The sequence below is a fragment of the Cebus imitator genome, unplaced genomic scaffold (genome assembly GCF_001604975.1).
Source record: "Cebus imitator isolate Cc_AM_T3 unplaced genomic scaffold, Cebus_imitator-1.0 Scaffold256, whole genome shotgun sequence".
In the NCBI taxonomy this organism is placed as follows: Eukaryota; Metazoa; Chordata; class Mammalia; order Primates; family Cebidae; genus Cebus; species Cebus imitator.
In genome coordinates, this window is record NW_016107571.1 from 1,082,812 (window position 1) to 1,104,244 (window position 21,433).

The window sequence follows — 21,433 nt, forward strand, 5'->3', positions numbered from 1 at the left end:
CTGATGAGGAGGGTCTCCCTGCCTATCATTACGTGGCCCCACGAAACTTTGGCGATGCAGTCTGGCAGCCTGAGAGAAGTGAGAGGAGTTGAGCTCACTGTTGGGCACCTTGCCTGGGACATTGGTGCCCATCTTTTTGCTCCAGAAGTGGCTCCAAGGGGCTGGGTGGGAAGCAGGAGGCCATTAGGACCCAGAGGCTCTCGGAGCACTCTGCTTTGCCGGCTGCCTCTCACCGCTCACTGCAGTGCTTCAGGCTTCAGCAGCCTTGGAGAAGCATCAGCTGAGAGGAGCTATCACATGGGAGCCGGGGCTGCTCAGCAAAGGTAGGAGTTGCCGACTAGGCCAGGAATGGGGGCCAGACCCAGGGCCTGGTGGTGAGTGCCGAGGTATCCCCACAGAAGGGTGGCTTTCCAAGGACCAGCCCTGTCTACCTTCTGGTGAGCAGTTTGATCAGGAGATGTGCTCTTAGGTATCCCAAAGGCAGTATTGGGGTGTGGGCATCTCTGAAGCCCAGAGCTGGGGGGTTGATCATCTCCTGCCGACAGGAGTACCCATATCCTGCAGACAAACAGTGTTCTCCATCTGTTATGCTCCATGTCATAGAGATGGGTCTCCCACATTCTAGGAATGGGCCCTTCAGCATCCAGGCTGATGGGCAACTGTGTCCTGGGTGTGGGCAACTCTGCTGAGGAGAGGTGTTGTGGCTCCCTGGAAATCTCCCCTAGCTTAAGGAGGGGCATGTTCTTGTCTGAAGGAAGGGCAGGCTCAGGTCTTTGGGATGAAGCTCTGTATCTGGGAAACAGGGGCATGTGAATCCCGACATCTCTGTGGCCTTGGGCTGGGCACTTATGTACATCTTGCATACTGTAACTTGACTGTGCCCCTGCTAGAGGCCCAGACCTCAGGCCCTAGCGTCAAAGCCTTCTAGGGACTGAAGGTCCTGGAGGTAAGACGGGTGTTGTTGGAAGGAAGTAGTGGAGGAAGGAAAGCATCTATTGGGGGAGTAGGCATAACGATATGACCTGGGAGAGGAGTGAGGCTCCCTGGGTTTCACCTATGAAACGGTTACACCACAGCCCTCCCCTCCATAACCCCAGTCCATCAGTGAGGGAATGCCGACTAGCCAGATACACTGATCTGTCTGTTAAGAGGTAAATTGGAATCCTCACACCTAGGAGTCATTGTGGAGATACTGGCAAGCTTAAGGGGGCTATGAAAAAGAGCAATGCCCAATGCCTTCTTGCTCACGGCTCCATCATGGCTGCATGGCATCCCTCCAGCTCCACGTGGAAACCATGTCTGTTTTCCCCAGACGGGGATTCTTGATGTCCATCCAGACACGGTGGGCCTCTCCTCCTTCAGCCATCAGGGAAGGACTCTGACCCACATCATCTGGGTCTCACTCATTGGCAAAAGGGATAGGTAAATTGCAGCACGAAGAGTAAGGGGAAGGATGCTTCTCCTAGCATTTCTTTCAGGCATTTTTCCTGGCAGACTATGAGAAGCTGATGTCTCACTTTTGTGCCCACTCTTCATCTTCTCTGCAGACCCTAAGTCTCTGTGGGCATCCTAACTGTGAAACGAGCTTTCTGTATCCCTAGAGAGAGGCATGTCTCTAGGCAGTTGCCCAAAGTTAGGGCGTCCTCAAGTCCGGGAGCCCCAGCTACCCTTTCCACAAGAGTCTTTTGGCTGGCACACAGCTGGCTGACTGAGTATTCTTGGAGTTTGTCCTAGGGGGCAGGGATTCAACTATCAATTCGAGTTTGATTCAATTCACAAAATTGTATCAAGCACCTATTGCAGGCATAGCATGTTAGAAGTTGGATTGGTGTAAAGTTCATGGAAGCACCGAAAACCAAATGAGACTGTAAGGCTCTAATGTGGAGGAGAGTGGGGCCCATCTTGCTATGTGGTCCTCTTTATTGCAGCCATAGAAATGATGAGTTTTCTAACTGAGCAACTTCAGCGCCTCCTCCCCACTTCTTGTTCTGTGACTGAAGTAATAGCCCAGAGCCAAGGGAGTTCTGGGTCAGGGATCCTCCAAGGGTCAACTCCAGGGACCAGAGATTCGGGGATCTGGGGAGCAGGAGGTTGGGAGCAGCTCCCTTCCCACAGGAGGGGCACAGTGGCCTTGAGGAATGCATGAGTGGGTGGACAAGGGCAGCTTGAAACCAATCTCTGCCCTCTGTAGCCCAGGAACTCACAGAGTAATCAAATGTTATCCTGTATAGGAACCTCAGACGTTGTCCAGTCCAACCCTCCCATTTCACAGATGAGAAAACTGTGTCCTTGTAACTTGTGACTTGCCTACAGAAAGGCCATCAGACTTGGCATGTCTGCACTTTGCTTCTAATTTGCAGAACTCAGCACACTATCCTGAGGGAATCTGGACTGCAAGAATAGTATATGTAAATGAAAAAAAAATGGTTAATTACATCGGGCAACCTATTTCAATTATACACAAACTCAACATGGATAATGAGACACAGAAAATAGATTTGGTCTGCCATTTGATCAGGAGAAATGAGGGACTGAAACCACAGACTTCCTCCTCTCCAGCCTCTTCCAGTTTTCTTTTCTGCTCTATGCTCACCCACTTCCACCATCACAGCCCACCACCCACCCTCACTCCTAGCCACCCTCCTACCCAGGCGCCTCCTCCCTGCTCTTTGTTCTGTGACTGTGGTAACAGTCCAGAATCAAGACGGCTTTGAGTCCGGGATCCTCTGAGGGTCAGCTCCAGTGACCAGAGGCTTGAGGATCTGGGGAGCGGGAGGTTGGGAGCAGCTCCTTCCCCATGGGAGGGGCACAGTGGCCTTGAAGAGTTCATGAGTGGGTGGAGGAGGGCAGCTTTCAAGCGACTTCTGGTTTTGGGAACAGTGCAGGCTGGATGAGCTGCCTTCTCAATTTCCTTCCAGGTGAGACATCTTGTTTTCACTGCTCCTTCTCAACATTCCCAAAGTGGCAGCTCTTTGTCCTGGGAGAAGTGATGTCAAAAGAGCCTAAAGCACAGCTCCCCATTTCAGGTGATAGTAGTGCAGCAAGAGACATTTTTAGAGACAGCTGAAACTCAGCAACTATACTGGATGCCTATTACAGTCCAGCTGGCACAGAGGGCACCTTCACATATGGCATGGCACAGTGGGCAAGTGTACTGGCCGTGGGGCCAGACTGCCTGGGTAGGTGCCCAGCCCTTGCTGCTTACTAGCTGTGTGACCTTGCGTAAGTTACCTAACCTCTCTAGGCCTCAGTTTCATCCCTTGCAAAATGGAGATAAAAATCATGTCTACCTCACAGGGTGGTGTGAGGAGTAAAATGAGTTAATATAGGCAGAGTGCGGAGAACAGGGCCTGGCACGTGGAAAACCCTGTATCAACACTACTGCTTGTCAGTATTATTAACAGATCACGCAGGATCCAGAAACACAGTTGTGAAGCAGGTGTTCTTCCTTTCATTTTACAGATGGCTTTATGAGGCAGCTGAAGTTCAGAAGATTCACAGAGTTAGTAATGCCCAGAACTGGGACTAGAAACTAAACTTTGTGCTCCTTCTACTCCCCAGCAGCTCCTGCCATTCTGAGGAGACAAGAAATCAGGAAATTTACATAAGCAACCCTAAAACTGAGGCACTATCCCAGAGATCAGCAGGACCCTGGGAAAGAGAGACAGAGGATTTAGAATCCCTGGCTACCAGTTCTGGAAAGGGTAGAAGGGTATGGAGAACAAGAACGGCAGAAAGGAGATGCAAAAGGAAGAGGTGAAGGCCATTCTGAAGGCGGAGTGTTGAGTGGGTCAGGCTCCCGCACCTCTCACGTCTCCTGCTTCTTAGCAGTCACCAAGCCAGACCCTGGAGCTACCTCCGGCCAGAAAGGGATATGAGCTTCTGACATTTCAGCTGCCTGGCCTGGTGCTCTGTACACAGACAAGCCTGCCCAAGAGGCTCAGTAGGAGGTGCCCCCTACGAAATCGGGAATCCTGAGCCTGGGCTCGCCATCCCAGGATCGCTGAACTAGGATGGGGGATGGGCCTGTGACAGGAGGTACCCTGGGTGTCCTCTTTCGGCCCCATGGAGTCCTCATCCATTCCCCAGTCATCAGGGAACTCTTCCACTTTCGGGAGGGTCCCTCAGACCCCAGGTCCCTCTACTGCCAGCGGGGTCCCGGAGGTGGGGCTGCGGGACGTAGCTTCGGAATCTGTGGCCCTCTTCTTCATGCTCCTGCTGGACTTGACTGCTGTGGCTGGCAATGCTGCTGTGATGGCCGTGATCGCCAAGACGCCTGCCCTCCGAAAATTTGTCTTCGTCTTCCACCTCTGCCTGGTGGACCTGCTGGCTGCCCTGACCCTCATGCCCCTGGCCATGCTCTCCAGCTCTGCCCTCTTTGACCACGCCCTCTTTGGGGAGGTGGCCTGCCGCCTCTACTTGTTCCTGAGCGTGTGCTTTGTCAGCCTGGCCATCCTCTCGGTGTCGGCCATCAATGTGGAGCGCTACTATTACGTGGTCCACCCCATGCGCTACGAGGTGCGCATGACGCTGGGGCTGGTGGCCTCTGTGCTGGTGGGTGTGTGGGTGAAGGCCTTGGCCATGGCTTCTGTGCCAGTGTTGGGAAGGGTCTCCTGGGAGGAAGGAACTCCCAGTGTCCCCCCAGGCTGTTCACTCCAATGGAGCCACAGTGCCTACTGCCAGCTTTTTGTGGTGGTCTTTGCTGTCCTTTACTTCCTGTTGCCCCTGCTCCTCATCCTTGTGGTCTACTGCAGCATGTTTCGAGTGGCCCGCGTGGCTGCCATGCAGCACGGGCCACTGCCCACGTGGATGGAGACACCCCGGCAACGCTCCGAATCTCTCAGCAGCCGCTCCACGATGGTCACCAGCTCGGGGGCCCCCCAGACCACCCCACACCGGACGTTTGGGGGAGGGAAAGCAGCAGTGGTTCTCCTGGCTGTGGGGGGACAGTTCCTGCTCTGTTGGTTGCCCTACTTTTCTTTCCACCTCTATGTTGCCCTGAGTGCTCAGCCCATTTCACCTGGGCAGGTGGAGAGTGTGGTGACCTGGATCGGCTACTTTTGCTTCACTTCCAACCCTTTCTTCTATGGATGTCTCAATCGACAGATCCGGGGGGAGCTCAGCAAGCAGTTTGTCTGCTTCTTCAAGCCAGCTCCAGAGGAGGAGCTGAGGCTGCCTAGCCGGGAGGGCTCCATTGAGGAGAACTTCCTGCAGTTCCTTCAGGGGACTGGCTGTCCCTCTGAGTCCTGGGTTTCCCGGCCCCTACCCAGCCCCAAGCAGGAACCACCTGCTGTTGACTTTCGAATCCCAGGCCAGATAGCTGAGGAGACCTCTGAGTTCCTGGAGCAGCAACTCACCAGCGACATCATCATGTCAGACAGCTACCTCCGTCCTGCCCCCTCACCCCGGCTGGAGTCATGATGGGCCGCTGGACACTCGGAGGGATATGGGGCTGGGACCAGTTATGATCGCAAGGACCACCTTGTGGGATCACCTTTTCCCAGCTGGCTAGGGCTGAGGCTGGGGTCTCTGCACATGGTGTTTGCTTAGTGTTTCCTGGGTCAGAAACAGAGCCAACGGGATGAACATGTGCAAAAGTCTTGGACTTGGTGGTGATCTTGGACTGCTGGGGGAGGGAACCTGGGTATGGTGAGACGGTGACGAGAGAAAAGGGTCACAAAGGTGAGGTAAAGCCTCTCAACCAGTGAACTTTCCATGCCTCCAGAAGCAGGGAATTCTCTAAGGGTAGGAGTTGGAAGATACAAGGCAGCAGGCCAGGTTTGGAGTTATTCTAGGGGCCACTTAGGATACCTTATTTTTCAGTGTAATTGTCCAGGGCAGTAATTGCACCCAAGTAAGGTAAGAAAATGACCCATGTTTTCTCATTTCCTTGCTAGGTTTAAAAAGAACTAAATTACAGCCAAGCATTTCCATTTGAGTTAATAGATCTTTTTTCTGGTTTCATACCCGAGATTTCCTTAAAGTGAGAGGACCAGTAGGGTATATTCCTTTACTGAGTTTGGCCAGAAACAAGACAAAATAGCAATTAGGATACATGGAGTAGAAGACAGTAAAGCTGACTGCAGCTCTCTCTCTCTCACTCTTCAGAAAAGCCTTTCTGTTCTATTTTTCTGTCTCTTTTCTGCACACAGGAGATCAAGGGTAGAGCCTGATCTCAGCAGAGACAAGAATAAGGCAGGATGGCTTTTCCTCCCTTTTAGGAGGAAGAACTAGAATGACTGGGGGTCAGATGGGTGAGGGTGGGGGTTGGCATTTGAATTGGTAAAGTGGCTAGATACAGAGAGGCCAGGTAATCAGCCTGATCAATAATACCTTGAATCTTTTCTTTCCAGGACTGGCCTCCCTGATCTCTCTCCTCATGGCAGTGACCCACCTCCAGCCCCCTGGACAATCGGGTACAAGAGACTAAGGTTGGGCATGGGAAGGGTGGGGTTTCCATGATCCATTAAATGCCTCCCTACTCCCATTCATCGCTCTCAAAATTAGCTTCAGTGACAAAGACTTAAATCTCTCTCCTATCTGCAGCACTGGGTTGGAGAGAGGGCACAGGAGTTGGTCTTGGCTGTTCACTGATTGAGACTGTAGGAACTGTGTTGGTTGGTATTGGTGGTGGTATTTTCAACAAAGAGGGAATAATTGCAAACCTGACAGGACACCCATCTGGGACCACCTGTCCATCCTACTTCCCTCAATTGAATCAGGTAACACTAAAGGGTCAAGGCAGGGCCAGAGGGCGGTGTGGTCTGTATTTGATCAAATTCCTGGCTCACTGAGGATCAAACGGGGAAATGGGCTGGTAGGAGTGGGATAGTCTCCCCTTTAAACAGCTAATAAATAATTTTTATGATAAAAGGTTATACTGATATCAACATTGACTCCTTTAGTTCAATTCAGTGCATAATAGTTGAACACCCACTAGTCCCTGGGACCCACACAGTGTGTGGTCACTGCTTTTAAGGAGTTCATAGTCTAATTTGATCAGATACCTTGTATTTCTACAAAGCACTTAGATGTGACAAAGCACTACAGAATGTGCTTGAGAAATATATTGAAGAATATATTCATGGCTCCGACTTCTGAGAGTTCAGTCCATGGCAGCAAGATGCATACCTGCAAGCTTCCTGCAGACTGTAGAAAGCATGGGGAGTATAAATGAAACTCTCTAAGGAAGCAAAAAAGTTAAATGAAACTGGGCAAACAGCTTTCCCCCTTGTGTTCTAGAAAAATTTCTAGGATTTCTAGGTTTGTCTTCCTATCACTAGGCTATTATACCAGTCTAGTGGCTATTACATTGAGGAAGTCCCCTAAAAACATAGTATACAGAGGGAGGAGAGTCCTTTGTGATTGAAAAACATGTTCACCTCTCCTCTCTACTAAAAAAATGCATACTGAGGAATCAATCACTCCTAGACAGGAAAAAAAACTTGCAAACACTACTGATCAGCTAGTAGATCCAAAGCATTGCCAGCAGGTGGCAGTGTGAGTCCAATGTACGGATGAAAGGCGATTGTATGTGGTGAAAGGAAGGGGGAAGGGGAGGTCATTAAACATTGCCTGGCAGCCATTTTGTTAATTTATTTTGCCTTTTCCTTTGACTTTGCCCTCCAGCCCTTCCTTCACATACATCAAAGAAGAAAGTTTTAAGAGCAAGGGTATCTTTAATTCAGGCTGAAATTTCCTGACACTGTGATCTCACTGGTGTTTATTACAGAGTTTGACATACATGGGTTCATTTGCCATTTATTTTTCCCTGTAGGAGTGGATCATGAAGGAAATAAAAATTTCTCTTTTATTATGCTGAGAACTTTCCCAGCAATTTCTGCTGTGTTCACCTTCCAGGAGTTTTCTAGTCACCAGGATGCCTTGGTAAAGTTCAGTACGTAATCTTTGGCTCTGAAAGCTGTTCCTGGACAAAATCTGACCTCTCTAACTCACAGAAGAATCAACAGATTGAGGCAACCATCTGGTCAGTTACTTTTTCCTGCATCCTGCTGCTGTTGTGGTAACTCCCAATCCTAGATGAAAACCATAGGCTTTCATCAGGTATCTCCAGGCAATATCCTACAGGGGCATGATAGAAAAGGGCAACTCTGGAGTCAGACAGATCTACTTACTTACTGTGTGAAGTTGGGAAAGCTGCTTAATTTCTCTGAGCCTACTTCCTCACCTGTAAAAATGGGGATCATTATTACCTACCTCACAGGGTTGTTGTGAGGATTAAGAGATGGGCTGTGGAAGCACCTTAGCCATACCCGGCAAATAGGTACTCAATAAATACTGGTTTTACTTCCCTTTCCTCTTGCCCTTTTTCCCCAAAAGTATTGATAAGGAAAAAGCAGTCCCTTTCATTCTAACAGTCATTTGGGAATGACTGGGGGACTTTTCAAACCTTGAAGAATTGGCATTGGTAAGAGTTATGGTGGATGAGGCTGTTTAAGATGGCTCAAATCCTCCTAATTAATGGATCATCACTATATATAGAACTCTCTGTTGGAACTTTACATTCTAAAGTTCAGATTCTATTAGAGAAAGAAAGTAATTTACAATCACAGGGAAAGGTTTTAGAGACTAAGTTCCCTTCGGTAGAATGTATGGTAAATGTGGACTTATTTGGCTGAGAAGTTAATTTAGGACTACCTTCATGCAGTATCCAGGGTTATTCGTGAAAGAAGCTAACAGTCTGGCTTTCACAGTGGACTTAAGTGTCAGGTGGTACTAGGGCTGAGAGGTAAATTTTACTAGAACTTCTCCTTTTGTATGTTACTGCAACTGGAAATTTTAGTAGAAGATTCACAGGGATGCACTGGTTTGTTTTGGGGTGTGTAATTGAAGTTGACATATCTTGGTTTTAGTTCTAAGACTCTAAGGTAGGAAGATCTGGCTTATACTGAAGAGGAGGGCAGCAGGGAAATTTTATGGAGGAACTACAGGCTTAACCCTTTTAAGTTATCGAGTATCTGCTAGCGATTTCAAGCGGCCTTTTGCCAGCACAGGAGTTAAGCAAATCTCAAGACCACAGAAATACGTCCATAATAGCATAAGGACCAGCGGACATTTTGAGAAGAGTTAGTGGGCCAGAGAGGGCAAAAAGGTCCTAGGCACAGTCGATGTTACAATCTCAGATGTGAGATGAGAACGTGGCCCAGGCCGGGCAATTTGTTCCCATTACATTGATCTGAGATAACCCCAACGGAGGCAGTGTCCCACATTTGGATAGGGGTCCCGGGTCTCCACAGCCAGAGATCAAAGGGGTTTTCTGGCAGGCGAGAAATTCCCAGCAGAAATTCCCAGCAGAAATTCCCACGCGGGATGTAGGCTTTAATTCAGAAATCTCCGCCTCAAAACTGGCATTATGAGTTGGGAGGCCACGGTTTTTCTCCATTTTACCAAATCAGGTAGCTGAAAGGTAAACGGGGCTTCAAATTGGGCGGCGGGCAGCGAACTTAACAGAATCTCGAAGCTCAGCTGATCCGCCGCACAGCCCAGTCGCCCGGTCCCCGTGACTTCCGCTTTCGGTCTCAATTTCTCTCCCAGAGGAGAGTGGCTTAAACGGTAAAGGCTGCGGGGCGTCACCGGAAGTGTCGTAAACGCCGGATATCCGGTTCTTCTGGGCGCTAAGGGAGCTGAAGGAGAGGGGCGCCGCCCAGCAGTAGACGCTGCCTCAGCCTGCCGAGTGGCAGTTCCCGCGGTGTGTGAGTGAGCCCGGGCCCGTGTCCCCTCTCCTGCCGCCGCCATGGGCTGCACGTTGAGCGCCGAAGACAAGGCGGCAGTGGAGCGAAGCAAGATGATCGACCGCAACTTAAGGGAGGACGGGGAAAAAGCGGCCAAAGAAGTGAAGCTGCTGCTACTCGGTGAGGGGCTGGAGGCGGGGACGGAGTGGTAGTCGGGAGAGCCCAGGCGTTTGGAAGGCCTCAACGGGTTCTAGTCGGGCCGATGGAAAGGACCTTAAAGGGATCTGGAGGGCGTGGCGGGTGTGGGGCGGGGTGTTGGGGTTCATAGCCGAGGCCCCAGAGGGTGTGATGAGGGAGGTGGGGTTTTGGGGTTGCAGGAATTCGGCTGTGGAGGGTGTGACTCCGGGCTGGAATTGCGTTTAGCTGAGAGAGCTGGGGAGTATGGGGCGGTAGGATATTGAGGCAGTGGGAATATGGGAAAAGTTCATAAAGGAAGAGTTGATATTAGGGAAGGTTTTACATTGGGTTGCAGCGTCTTGGTAACGAGGACGGGATAGAGTATATTTTGGGCTTGTGTAATGGTTTGTTTGGAGCGTCGTTGTTCTTTGGCAGAATAAAGCTAGGAAGCTTGAATGGATGGTATAGAGGCTGGAATAGAATGGCCACATAAGGACGTTGACATTTGTTAGAGAGTCTCTTGAACTGTTAGAGGAACTCTGTATTATCCAGGAACATGAAGGTAGGTAGGTGAGTTAAATAGCAAGTTATCAGGTATAAAGGAAAAGAGCTTGGGTGCAGAGGCCGTCTCTACTTTTCCACCGTTTTCTGTCATTTTTATTTTAAAGGTTGTATAACTCCTTTCTGTGTTTTCATAAAAGGATGGGAAATGGTGTGAGCTGAAGAAATTTAAAGAATGATTTATTTGAGGTTTGTAGCAGAAGATCTGGTGGACAGGGGATTACACGTTGGAGGGTGCTGAACAGTTGCTATAGATGATGTGCAGTTGGAATAGTTATCTTGGATATATTTACTGTAAAGAGTAGACTTCTGGTGCCTGTGTTATCCTTTTTGGCCTCTTCAAAGCAAAACCAATAGCTTAAGGAATTACTGTTTATGTTACCTCACAGTCGTTTTAAGTGGTTTTTTTGTACAGTCGGTTGTATTTTACTTAGCATGAGTTTTAAAATTTTTGAGAGGTTCAGTAAATCATACAAAGAATTTTGGCATTACCTTACTAATAAATCTAGCCACGTTTCTTCACTATTAGTATTTTCTAGGGTAGTATTTCTGTTAGAGAAGAATAAGTAGGAGTAGTGGTTTCTGTAAGCAATACAACTTTACTTTTTAAAACAACTGATTTTTGAGGACAAGGAGTCACTTTAGGGGAAGTGCAAAATTTTTGTGGTATAAAGCTCCAGAGAACAGAATGTGCCACTGTAACCCAAGACTTATTTTGTACTCCAGGACATTCTAAGTGCCCCTGCTAGTCTCTTCGTGTTAACGTATTTGGTTAGTTGTAGATTGCAGAAGCTCTGGTAATAGCTTTTTTGGATATACTATAAAGGGAAAGTTACATATTGGAGCTTAAGCTTCTGGTTTGTATACTTGAACTTTCAGAAGATGCAAGTTCAGATTGTAGTTCTAGACTGCCACTGTCTGTATAGCAGGTGGATAAGCATGGTCCCTGGTGCATAATATGTACTCCTTAACTATTTACTGTTAACCAGCCTGAGCCAGCTAATATTGAACATTGGTTCTTGGTGCCTTTGGGAAATTTAATATAAACTATGACATTCAGGGTGTTAACAATTTCTTTATTGATTGATTATGAAATTAAAGATGTATTCTCATCTTCTTCGAGTGAATTGATTTACATTGAACAATAGAGATACCCTCAGGACATGAGCCTATTGTAATGTAGTTGGAAATTTTGAGACTTTCTTCCAAAAGGCAGGATTAGGCAGACAGAATTTGGACAGGCGTAACTTGTCCAAATGTCTAGAAGAATTTTTATTCAGGATTTTATACATAGTGCATTTAGTTAAAAACAAAATTAAACACTTGATGACTTAGGAAACTTGAAAAGCAGTAAGTAAAAATCAAAGTACTGAACATATTTGCTTTTAATTTTTACTAACTTCATTGTTTTTGAAGAAATATTTTAAAAAATATTCTTGAGCAAGTTTAATCCACAAATTCAGAAAGGTTGCAGAAACAGATCTTCTTGCTTGAGCCATGTCATAACACACATAGGAAATTAAAATCTTCTATTGCTATAAGCAAAATATACTCAAAACAGTATACAGTTTTTTTTTTCCTGGATAATATCTCCTTTGCTGTAAATGCAAGTCATTTTTACTTCATCGCCATGGAACTTAGTTTAAGTTGAGATCTATCTACTTACCCTTGTGTCTCCTGGCACATGATATGGGGGTGTAGTTTAACATGGTGATTAATGCATGGGTCCTGAAGTCAGAGTGCTTCAAATCCTAATTCCCATTTACTAGTTATAACCTTGGGAAAGTTAATTTCTCTTGGCCTCAGTGTTCTTATCTTTAAAATGGAGAAAATAGAGCTACTTCTAGGATTGCTGTGAGGATTAAATATGCCAAAAATGTAAAGCAGAACACAGCTTGGCACATAGTACAGTACTAGCCATGAAGATTAGCTATTTTTATTAAGTCAAAATGAATGTTACAGATTATAGGTATTATGGAAATTATACCAAATTAAGAAGCTAATATGGGCCAGATTATTAACAGAAACTTCAGTATTGTAATTCTTCCTTTGATAATCTTTAGTTTGAATTTCCTTTAGATGTTCTTGGAAAGGGCTGGGCTTGGTGGCTCATGCCAGTACTCCCAGCACTTTTTGAGGCTAAGGCTAGTGGATCACCCGAGATCAGGAGTTCAAGACCAGCCTGGCCAACATGGAGAAACTGCATCTCTACTAAAAAATACAAAAATTAGCTGGGTGTAGTGGTGTGAGCTTGTGGTCCCAAGCTACTTAGGAGTCTGAGGCAGGAGAATCACTTGAACCTGGGAGGTGGAGGTTGGAATGAGCAGAGATGACGCCACTGCACTCAAGCCTGGGTGACAAAGTGAGACTCTGTCTCAAAAAAAAAAAAAGACGTTCTTAGAAAGATCCTGATATGTCAAATTAGTGTTTAATTATTATATTATGTTGAAAGAATACGCAGAGCTTCGCAACCAATGTTCAGTGCTTAGGATGGCTTATAGGTGTGCTGTTTACAAGTTTTTTTTAATAGCATTTAAGTTTTAAGTCATTTTTATAAATTCAGACTTTTACAACAATTGAACTTACATTTGAACATCTTTGGTTTCCTCTTTAAAATTCCTGAATTTGGTAGCTTGGTTATTTATTATTTTTAAAAAGAGAGATGGGGGTCTCATTATGTTGCCCAGGCTGGTCTCAAATGCTTGGCCTCATGTGATCCTCCTACCTCAGCCTCCCAAAGTGCTGGGATTACCAGTTCGAGCCACTGTGCATATCCTACCATCAATTTGGTAATTTGAAAAAATTTTATTTAGTATAAATACTAAATTTATACCAATTTAGTATTTCATATCATCTGTAATACTTTGTATTTTTTTCATGCCACAATTTCATGATATTAAGAAATTTCGTGTGTGTGCTGTTTTTCTTTTTGACTCCTGGGGCAAGCAGGAACATTTTTTTTTCACCAAGCTCTTTCAGCTCACCCCAATGAGCCTTACAAATATCTGGTTTTTTTTTTTTTTTTTTTGACAGAGTCTTGCTCTGTCACCAGGCTGGAGTGCAGTGGTGCGATCTGGGCTCACTGCAACCTCCACCTCCTGGGTTCAAGTGATTCTCCTGCCTCAGCCTCCGGAGTAGCTGGGACTACAGGCAAGTACCACCATATCCAGCTAATTTTTGTATTTTTAGTAGAGACGGGGTTTCACCATGTTGGCCAGGATGATCTCGAACTCCTGACCTCGTGATCCGCCCTCCTTGACTTCCCAAAGTGCTGGGATTACAGGCGTGAGCCACTGCTCCCGGCACACATATCGTTTTTAATGTGTGATTAAAAGTGATATTTTATCATTTGACATCATGTGACAAAGGTTGGGAAGCACTGGTATAATAGAGCCCTGCTTTTGGAGTCACACAAATTTAAGTTCCACCTCTATTTATTAGCTCTGAGACCCAGAGCAAGTAACTTAACCATATGAGTCATTTTTACATATGTAAAGCAAGGATGATGATATTTCATAATATGAAATGAGATAATGTATGTAAAATGCTTCACATTAGTGCCTAGCAAAAAAATTCAGTTCTATCAGTGATGATGATTGTGAGACTTACCATTTTAGCTACTTTTTTCAGAGGTTTTTCAGAAAGCTATTTGATTATTTTTTATATTAATATATTCTTTTCAAAGATCTTCAAGGAATTTTAATAAATATCCTTTTGTGGTGAAAGAAATTAAATGTTATTTCATTTTTTTTTTACTCACCACTATACTAATGCGGATTTATTATTTAGTTTTGTAAGTTATTGAATGATGTACTCTCTGAATTTCCATTTCTTGACAGTTTCTTTTAGTAGGTTCTGAGAAAACATAAAAAAATGAGATTAATACTTTGTTCTTTGGGATTTGCTGGTGGAAGCATGGCAAAAGAGAACTGGAATCATCTAATTTACTTAAACTCTATGTTATACAATTGATTATATTTAAATCTCTGCATATTATTGGCTGAATATGTTTATTGCTGAGAATAAGACCGTCCTTTGGTAGACATGCCATTACATTACATCCTCCTATAGGATTATATCCTTTATAGTGTTTGCCATTTACTTGGGATAAGGTTCATAGCCAGTTACATTTCATGTGAGGATGCATCTTGCATCTCAGGAAAAAAAAAACTTTGTGTTTTATAAGCACTTATTATTCTTTGTGTCTTTTATTTAAACGAATGAGTCACTTTTCTTCTTTTTAAATGTTTCAGTAATTTTTGGGGAACAGGTTGTTTTTGATTACATGAATAAGTTTAGTGGTGATTTCTGAGATTTTGGTGCACCCATCACCTGAGCAGTGTATGCTCTACCCAGTGTGTAGTCTTTTATACCTCACCCCCCTCCCACCATTTCTCCTGAGTCCCCAGAGTCCATTGTATCATTCTTATGCCTTTGCATCCTCATGGCTTGGCTCCCACTTATGAGTGAGAGTATACAACGTTTGGTTTTCCATTCCTGAGTTACTTCACTTAGAGGAATGGTCTCCAATTCCATCCAGGTTTCTGCAAATGCCATTATTTCATTCCTTTTTATGGCTAAGTAGTATTCGTGTGTGTGTGTGTGTGTGTGTGTGTGTGTGTGTGTGTGAGAGAGAGAGAGAGAGAGAGAGAGAGATTGATTTTCTTTATCCACTCATTGATTGATGGGCATTTGGGCTGGATCCATATTTTTTCAATTGTGAATTGTGCTGCTTATTATAAACGTGTGTGCAAGTATCTTTTTTGTATAATAGCTTCTTTCCTTAGGGTAGATACCCAGGAGTGGGATTGCTGCATCAAATGATAGATATACTTTTAGTTCTTTAAAGAATTTCCACACTGTTTTCCATAGTGGTTGTGCTAGTTTACATTCCCACCAACAGTTTGAAAGTGTTCCCTTTTCACCACATCCATGCCAACATCTATAATATTTTGATTTTTTGATTATGGCCGTTCTTGCAGAAGTAAGATGGTATCACATTGTGGTTTTGATTTGCATTTCCCTAATAATTAGTGATGTTGAGCATTTTTTCATATGTTTGTTGGCCATTTGTATATCTTCTTGTGATAATTGTCTATTCATGTCCTTATCCCACTTTTTGATGGGATTGTTCATTTTTTTTGCATGCTGATTTGAGTTCCTTGTAGATTCTGGATATTAGTCCTTTGTCAGATGTATGGATTGTGAAGATTTTCTCCCACTCTGTGGGTTGTCTGTACTCTGCTGATTTCTTTTGTTGCTCAGAAGTTTTTTAGTTTAGTTAAGTCCCATCTGTTTATCTTTATTTTTATCTTTGCATTTGCTTTTGGGTTCTTGGTTATGAAGTCTTTGCCTAAGCCAGCAAATAGAAGGGTTTTTCCAATGGTGTCTTTTAGAATTTTTATGGTTTTGGGTCTTACATTTAAGTCAGTAGCCTTATACACCAACAGCGACCAAGCTGAGAATCAAATCAAGAACTCAACCCTTTTACAATAGCTGCAAAAACAAATAAAAAATCGCCTTAGGAATATACTTGACCAAGAAGGTAAAAGACCTCTACAAGAAAAACTGCAAAACACTGCTGAAAGAAGTCATAGATGACATGAACAAATGGAAACACATCCCATGCTCATGGATGAGTAGAATCAATATTGTGAAAATGATCATACTGCCAAAAGCAGTCTACAAATTCAATGCAATTCCCAATAAAGTACCACCATCATTCTTCACAGAACTAGAAAAAACAATTCTAAAATTCATGTGGAACCAAAAAGCCCACATTGCCAAAACAATACTAAACAGAACAAATCTGGAGGCATTAAATTACCCGACTTCAAACTGTGTGTACTCTAAGGCCGTAGTCACCAAAACAGCATGGTACTAGTATAAAAACAGGCTTATAGATCAGTGGAACAGAATAGAGAACCCAGAAATAAAGCCAAATACTTCCAGTCAACTGATCTTTGACAAAGCAAACAAAAATGTAAAGTGGGAAAGGATACCCTCTTCAACAAATGGTGCTGGGATAATTGGCCAGCCACGTGTAGAAGCATTAATCACTTTTGCAGTCTGAAAATATGGCCTTTTTCAGGAATTAAAATAATGTAATCTTCCCTGACTATGCTATTCCTGTAGTTACACTGATGGCCATAGACTAGGGTGCTTAATAATAGATTTACAGGGCATGTAAGGTTCTAATAAGCACTGCTACTACATTTCTTTGAAAAATAATTTTAGCATATTAAACTTACATGCACTATTACAAAAAGTCTTTTAGTTTTTAGGCAGTTGTCTCTGATAAAAGTGATTCCTGGTCTAGAGATCTTTTAGAGATAGTTAGTAAAACCTGAAGCACTATGCTATTCCTCCCCCATGGTGCTTTGCTTCTTCATCCTCTAGCTTCTTGGGAAGGAAAAGGAAGTTGTTTTGCCTCTGCAGGTATTTCCTTTTTTCCAATCCTGTCTCTCTTCCTTTCCTGGTTTCTCCTACAGCATACTCCTGGGGAAAGGAGAGAAAGAAAGAGAGAGAGCGCGTGCAAGGTCTCTCTCTCTCCCTCTCTCTCTCTCTGTGTTTGTGTGCGTGTGTGTGTGTGTGTGTGTGTGTGTGTGTGTGTTTCATCAGGTTCTTCCACTAACTACCTTTTTTTTTTTTTTTTTGAGACAGTGTCTTGCCCTGTCACCCAGGCTGGAGTGCAGTCCTGGGCTCAAATGATCCTCCCATCTCGGCCTCTTCAGTAGCTTGGACTACAGGCTAATGTCACCACCCCTCACTAATTTTTTGTAGCGACTGGGTTTTTGCTGTGTTGCTCAGGCTGGCCTTGAACTCCTGGGTTCAAGTGATTCGCCCACCTCAGCCTCTCAAAGTGTTGAGATTATGGACTTGAGCCACTGTGCTCAGCCTCTACCGTTCTTAAAAGTCCCTCATCTATAATCAGGAATAAACAGTATGGAGAGACAGATGCAGGAAAATCAACTGTGCAAAAATGGAATGTTCAAAACATGGAAGAAAAAACTGAGACATTGTGAAGAGTCTTGGTTCCTTTTTTAGAGGATAATTTTTTACTTGGAATCTTTAAAAAATCTGTTTTCTCTGCTTGAGATGGCTTCTCTTTCTGCTCCTCCCACAGTGTATTAATGAAGTACATCCTGCTACTTACCTCCTCAGTTTATCCAGTACAGAACTTGCCTTCACTCTTCACCCCCCAATCCACCTCTTGTGAACTTTCCTGTTTCAGTACCAGCATTCTCAACATCATGTTGGCTGAAAACTGCACTTGTTTTTAATTCCTCTGTTACCCTAATCTCTTATAACCAGTCATTTGTGAAGTCTTATGACTCAGTCATTACTAGATTCCAGATTTTTTAATTTTATGGACCAGAAAAGTTTTTTAAAAATTGTTTTTGGTAGACCTAGGATTTTAATATTTTATTTTTCTTAGTAAATACATTTTAAAAGTCTCACACTACTGTCTATTATGATTACTTTTAGTTCTCTTTCCTCCATGATATTTTTGAGACAGTTTCACTCTGTTGCCCAGACTGGAGTGTAATGGCGCCATCTTGGATCACTGCAACCCCTGCCCCCCAGGTTCAAGCAGTTCTCATGCCTCAGCCTCCCGAGTAACTGAGATTACAGGTGTGCACCACCATGTCCAGGTAATTTTTGTATTTTCAGTAGAGATGAGGTGTCACCATGTTGGCCAGGCTGGTCTCGAACTTCTGTCCTAAAGTGATCACCCACCTCGACCTTCCAAAGTGCTGGGATTACCGGTGTGAGTCACCATGCCTGGCCATTGGTGAAACTTTGGATGTTCTGAAATGGATGTGATCTGACCCTCTCTTTTTGGAACCTCATAGTACTTTTTATGCCACTTATAGTCTGCCTTATATTGGTGAAACTTCGGATGTTTGGAAATGGATATGATCTGACCCTCTCTTTTTGAAACCTCATAGTACTTTTTATGCCACTTATAGTCTGCCTTATATATGGTTATTTATATACTTAGCTGGTCCTAACTGTATGGGCTTTTAGGGCAGGAGGACTAAGTATCATCATTGTATCTATTGCAGGACCTAATATATTGCTAAAGTGTTTTGCACATAAGGAATAGGAACACCACTCATACAGTCACAAGTAAAAGAGGTTTATTAAAAGGACACAGTAAGCAATTTCATAGGTGTTAGACATTCAAGGATAGGTAAGAAATGAAATACAGGTAGGTTGCATGTACATGGATTCTGATACAGGTAGGTTGCATGTTCATGGATTCTGATGCCCCCTCCCCCCACCCTCTCCTCTGTTTCTCCTAGAGTAGAATAGACACTTGCTCTTCTTTGCTGGTAAGTCACCTCTTTATATCAACTTTTTCTCTGCACCATTGTGACTTCTTTGCCCGCCTGCCTTCTGCCTCCTGCCTCCCCTGAGTCTTCAACTTTGGCTTTTTCTGACATCTTCTGTGGCTCACACACTGTCTGACCTGGTAGTTCAAGTGCTTCATGTTCTCTGATGCAGGCTCTCAGGATTCCATTCCAGGTTCCTGGGAAAGACTATCAGATTGGCCCAGCCTTGTCAAGTGCCCACCAGAGTCCAGTCAAGTGTGGTTGGGGTATAGCAGGGTTGATGGGGTAGCATGAGTTTTATAAGGTGATCCTGTCAAGGACCGAAGTAGGTCAAATTCTCTATTAAAGGCATGACCAGAGTTAATGTTTAATAAAGAGATGACAGTGCTTAATACCTAGTAGACACTCACTAAATATATGTTGAACATAATCGAATGACATAGGAATATGGAGGAGCTAAACATAACACTGCTTTACTTTCTCATTAGTTCATGAGAACTTGCCTGTTCATTCTTAATATTATCATTTTGTAAAGTTGGGAGAGAGAATGTAAATTCAAATTTAAAAATAGACTGGGCGTAATGGCTCACGTTTGTAATCCCAGCACTTTGGGAGGGCGAGGCGGGGTGGATCACCTGAGGTCAGGAGTTCGAGACCAGCCTGGCTAACATGGTGAAACCCCATTTCTACTAAAAGTACAAAAATTAGCCAGGAGTGGTGGTACACACCTGTAATCCCAATTACTTGGGAAGCTGAGGCATGAGAATCACTTGAACCTGGGAAGCGGATGTTGCATGAGCTGAGATGGCACCAGTGTACTCCAGCCTGAGCGACTGAGTGAGACTGTCTCAAAAAACAAAAAACATAAAAACCAAATTAAAAATTACATTGTAGTAGTGTACTGGATTTTAAAGTCCCATTATCAACACATTCAACTCAGAATAGTTAATGTAACCTGAATTTAATTACCTTTAATTTTAATTTAGGAATTCTTTTTTAATGTGTATAACCAGCTCAGTCTGTGCTTCATCATTATCACCCCAGCTTTTGCTGTGCTAATTTTTCTTCTTACTACTTTTTTGAGTAGCGGAAAATTGTCCAAAGGTAAGGGAAGAAATAAAACACTATTTTGCTCCTTATAAATAATTTTGCCTCTTAAGTTTTTGTTAGAGAGTAGGTACAAACATTTGATAAAGTAGATTGCTCATAGATTTTAGCTGTCCGTGCTCTATCTTTACCTTTAGTTTTATGGTGGTGGCATAGGGCTTGTTGGAGGGAGTAGGGAAGGAGGAAGGGATGCAGGTCTGGTAATAAGAAATGTTGGCCGGACACAGTGGCTCGTGCTGGGAGGCTGAGGCAGGAGGATCATGAGGTCAGGAATTCGAGACCAGCCTGGCCATCAGGTGAAACCCCATCTCTACTAAAAATACAAAAAATTAGCCAGGCATGGTGGCGTGTGCCTGTAATCCTAGCTACTCAGGAGGTTGAGGCAGGAGAATTGCTTGAACCTGGGAGGCGGAGGTTGCAGTGAACCGTGATTGTGCCACTGCACTCCAGCCTGGGTGACAGAGCGGGTATATTTTAGCAAGTTATAAAGAGAACTATCTTTGTGTTATGTCTCTTACTCTTAAGTTTGATTGAAATTAGTTTAATATCATAAAGCTGGTTAGGAAGATAGTTAAAAACTGAAGTTAAAAACCTGAAAAACATAAATTCATGAAGTACCCCAATGTAAATGTTCAAAAGAAAAATACAAAGAAATCACTCTAGTATTTGACTTCCCCTCCAATTTTAATTGTCTTTTGGTATAATTCTTTTTTAGTGTTTAGCAAGTTAAAGTTATCTTTAAGCCTTTGTCTATCCAGGTGATCCTGTTACCTGCTTAGTAATCAGCTGTATCATTTCTGTAATTCAAGCTGCTTGAACTGAATAACATTGTGCTAGGATCACTGTTTAATTGTTCTAGTTTTGATAGATACAATGCTTTATGTAAGTGAAATACCCTATATTTCATGACTTTCTGTTAAGTTGTAACAGAAATTCATATATCCGATGTGAGCTAAGCAAAGAGGAAAGATACCTAAAAGACCAAATTTGTTTGACTTGTACCTGAATAATGGTCTAGTGATCTTAGAAGCAAGTTTCAGAAAGAGCTAGTCTTCAGATCTGAATTTCCTTTGATTTCCAAATTAGATACCTGAAAGTTTAAAGAAGATGGCTAAGGATTAGCTGAGATGTTATTGTGTTTGTTGATCCATTACTAATTGCTGTTAGGGCCTCTTTTTGTCGCCAAGTCATGTTTTCAGATGGATAAATGTTTTTAATACAAAACATCTGTTTTTTGAATGATGTTAGTGTTTTACATCTCAAAGAATTCTTGTTGCTTAACTTGGAAGTAGATAGTATTTTAAATAATAATTATTTTGCTGCGCAGTATAAGATTCTGAATTTTTTCTAGTTGTGGTGGCTGTTGACTGAGGCATGCCTTTCCGTGATCAAAACATACACTCTGTATATTTAAATTGTACTGGCTGGGCATGGTGGCTCGTGCCTATAGTCCCAGGACTTTGGAAAGCTGAGGCTGTAGGACTAGCCTGGGCAGGATGGCAAGACCTTGTCTCTACAAAAAATTTGGTAGAGTAAGACCCTGTCTCTTTAAAAAAA

General features: G+C 43.8%; 2 protein-coding genes across 6 annotated transcripts in view; both read left to right on the plus strand.

The window, feature by feature from the left end:
* Window positions 1–237: 237 nt before the first annotated feature.
* On the plus strand, window positions 238–8,312 carry GPR61 (G protein-coupled receptor 61). Of its 4 annotated transcripts, XM_037728126.1 has the most exons (4): window positions 238–323; window positions 3,463–5,682; window positions 6,354–6,416; window positions 7,861–8,312. In XM_037728126.1, the coding sequence occupies exon 2, from the start codon at window positions 4,066–4,068 to the stop codon at window positions 5,419–5,421; it is 1,356 nt and encodes a 451-aa protein (XP_037584054.1). In that variant the 5' UTR covers window positions 238–323; window positions 3,463–4,065; the 3' UTR covers window positions 5,422–5,682; window positions 6,354–6,416; window positions 7,861–8,312. The 4 variants fall into 4 exon arrangements, with proteins under 4 accessions (XP_037584054.1, XP_017354759.1, XP_017354760.1 ...); XM_017499270.2 differs by having other exon boundaries at window positions 6,354–8,311; XM_017499271.2 differs by having other exon boundaries at window positions 251–323; window positions 3,562–5,682; window positions 6,354–8,311.
* Window positions 8,313–8,955: 643 nt separating this feature from the next.
* GNAI3 (G protein subunit alpha i3) overlaps window positions 8,956–21,433 on the plus strand; it is a 48,177-nt gene continuing 35,699 nt past the window's right edge. For both annotated transcript variants that reach the window (XM_037728127.1, XM_017499275.2), the window contains exon 1: window positions 8,956–9,872. In XM_037728127.1, coding sequence (XP_037584055.1) covers window positions 9,755–9,872 — 118 coding nt within the window. In that variant the 5' untranslated portion in view covers window positions 8,956–9,754. The remainder of the gene's footprint in view (window positions 9,873–21,433) is intronic.

What these genes read in the sequence shown, in the direction of transcription:
- GPR61 (XM_037728126.1), top strand. Translation starts at nt 4,066, where the DNA reads ATGGAGTCCTCATCCATTCCCCAGTCATCAGGGAACTCTTCCACTTTC.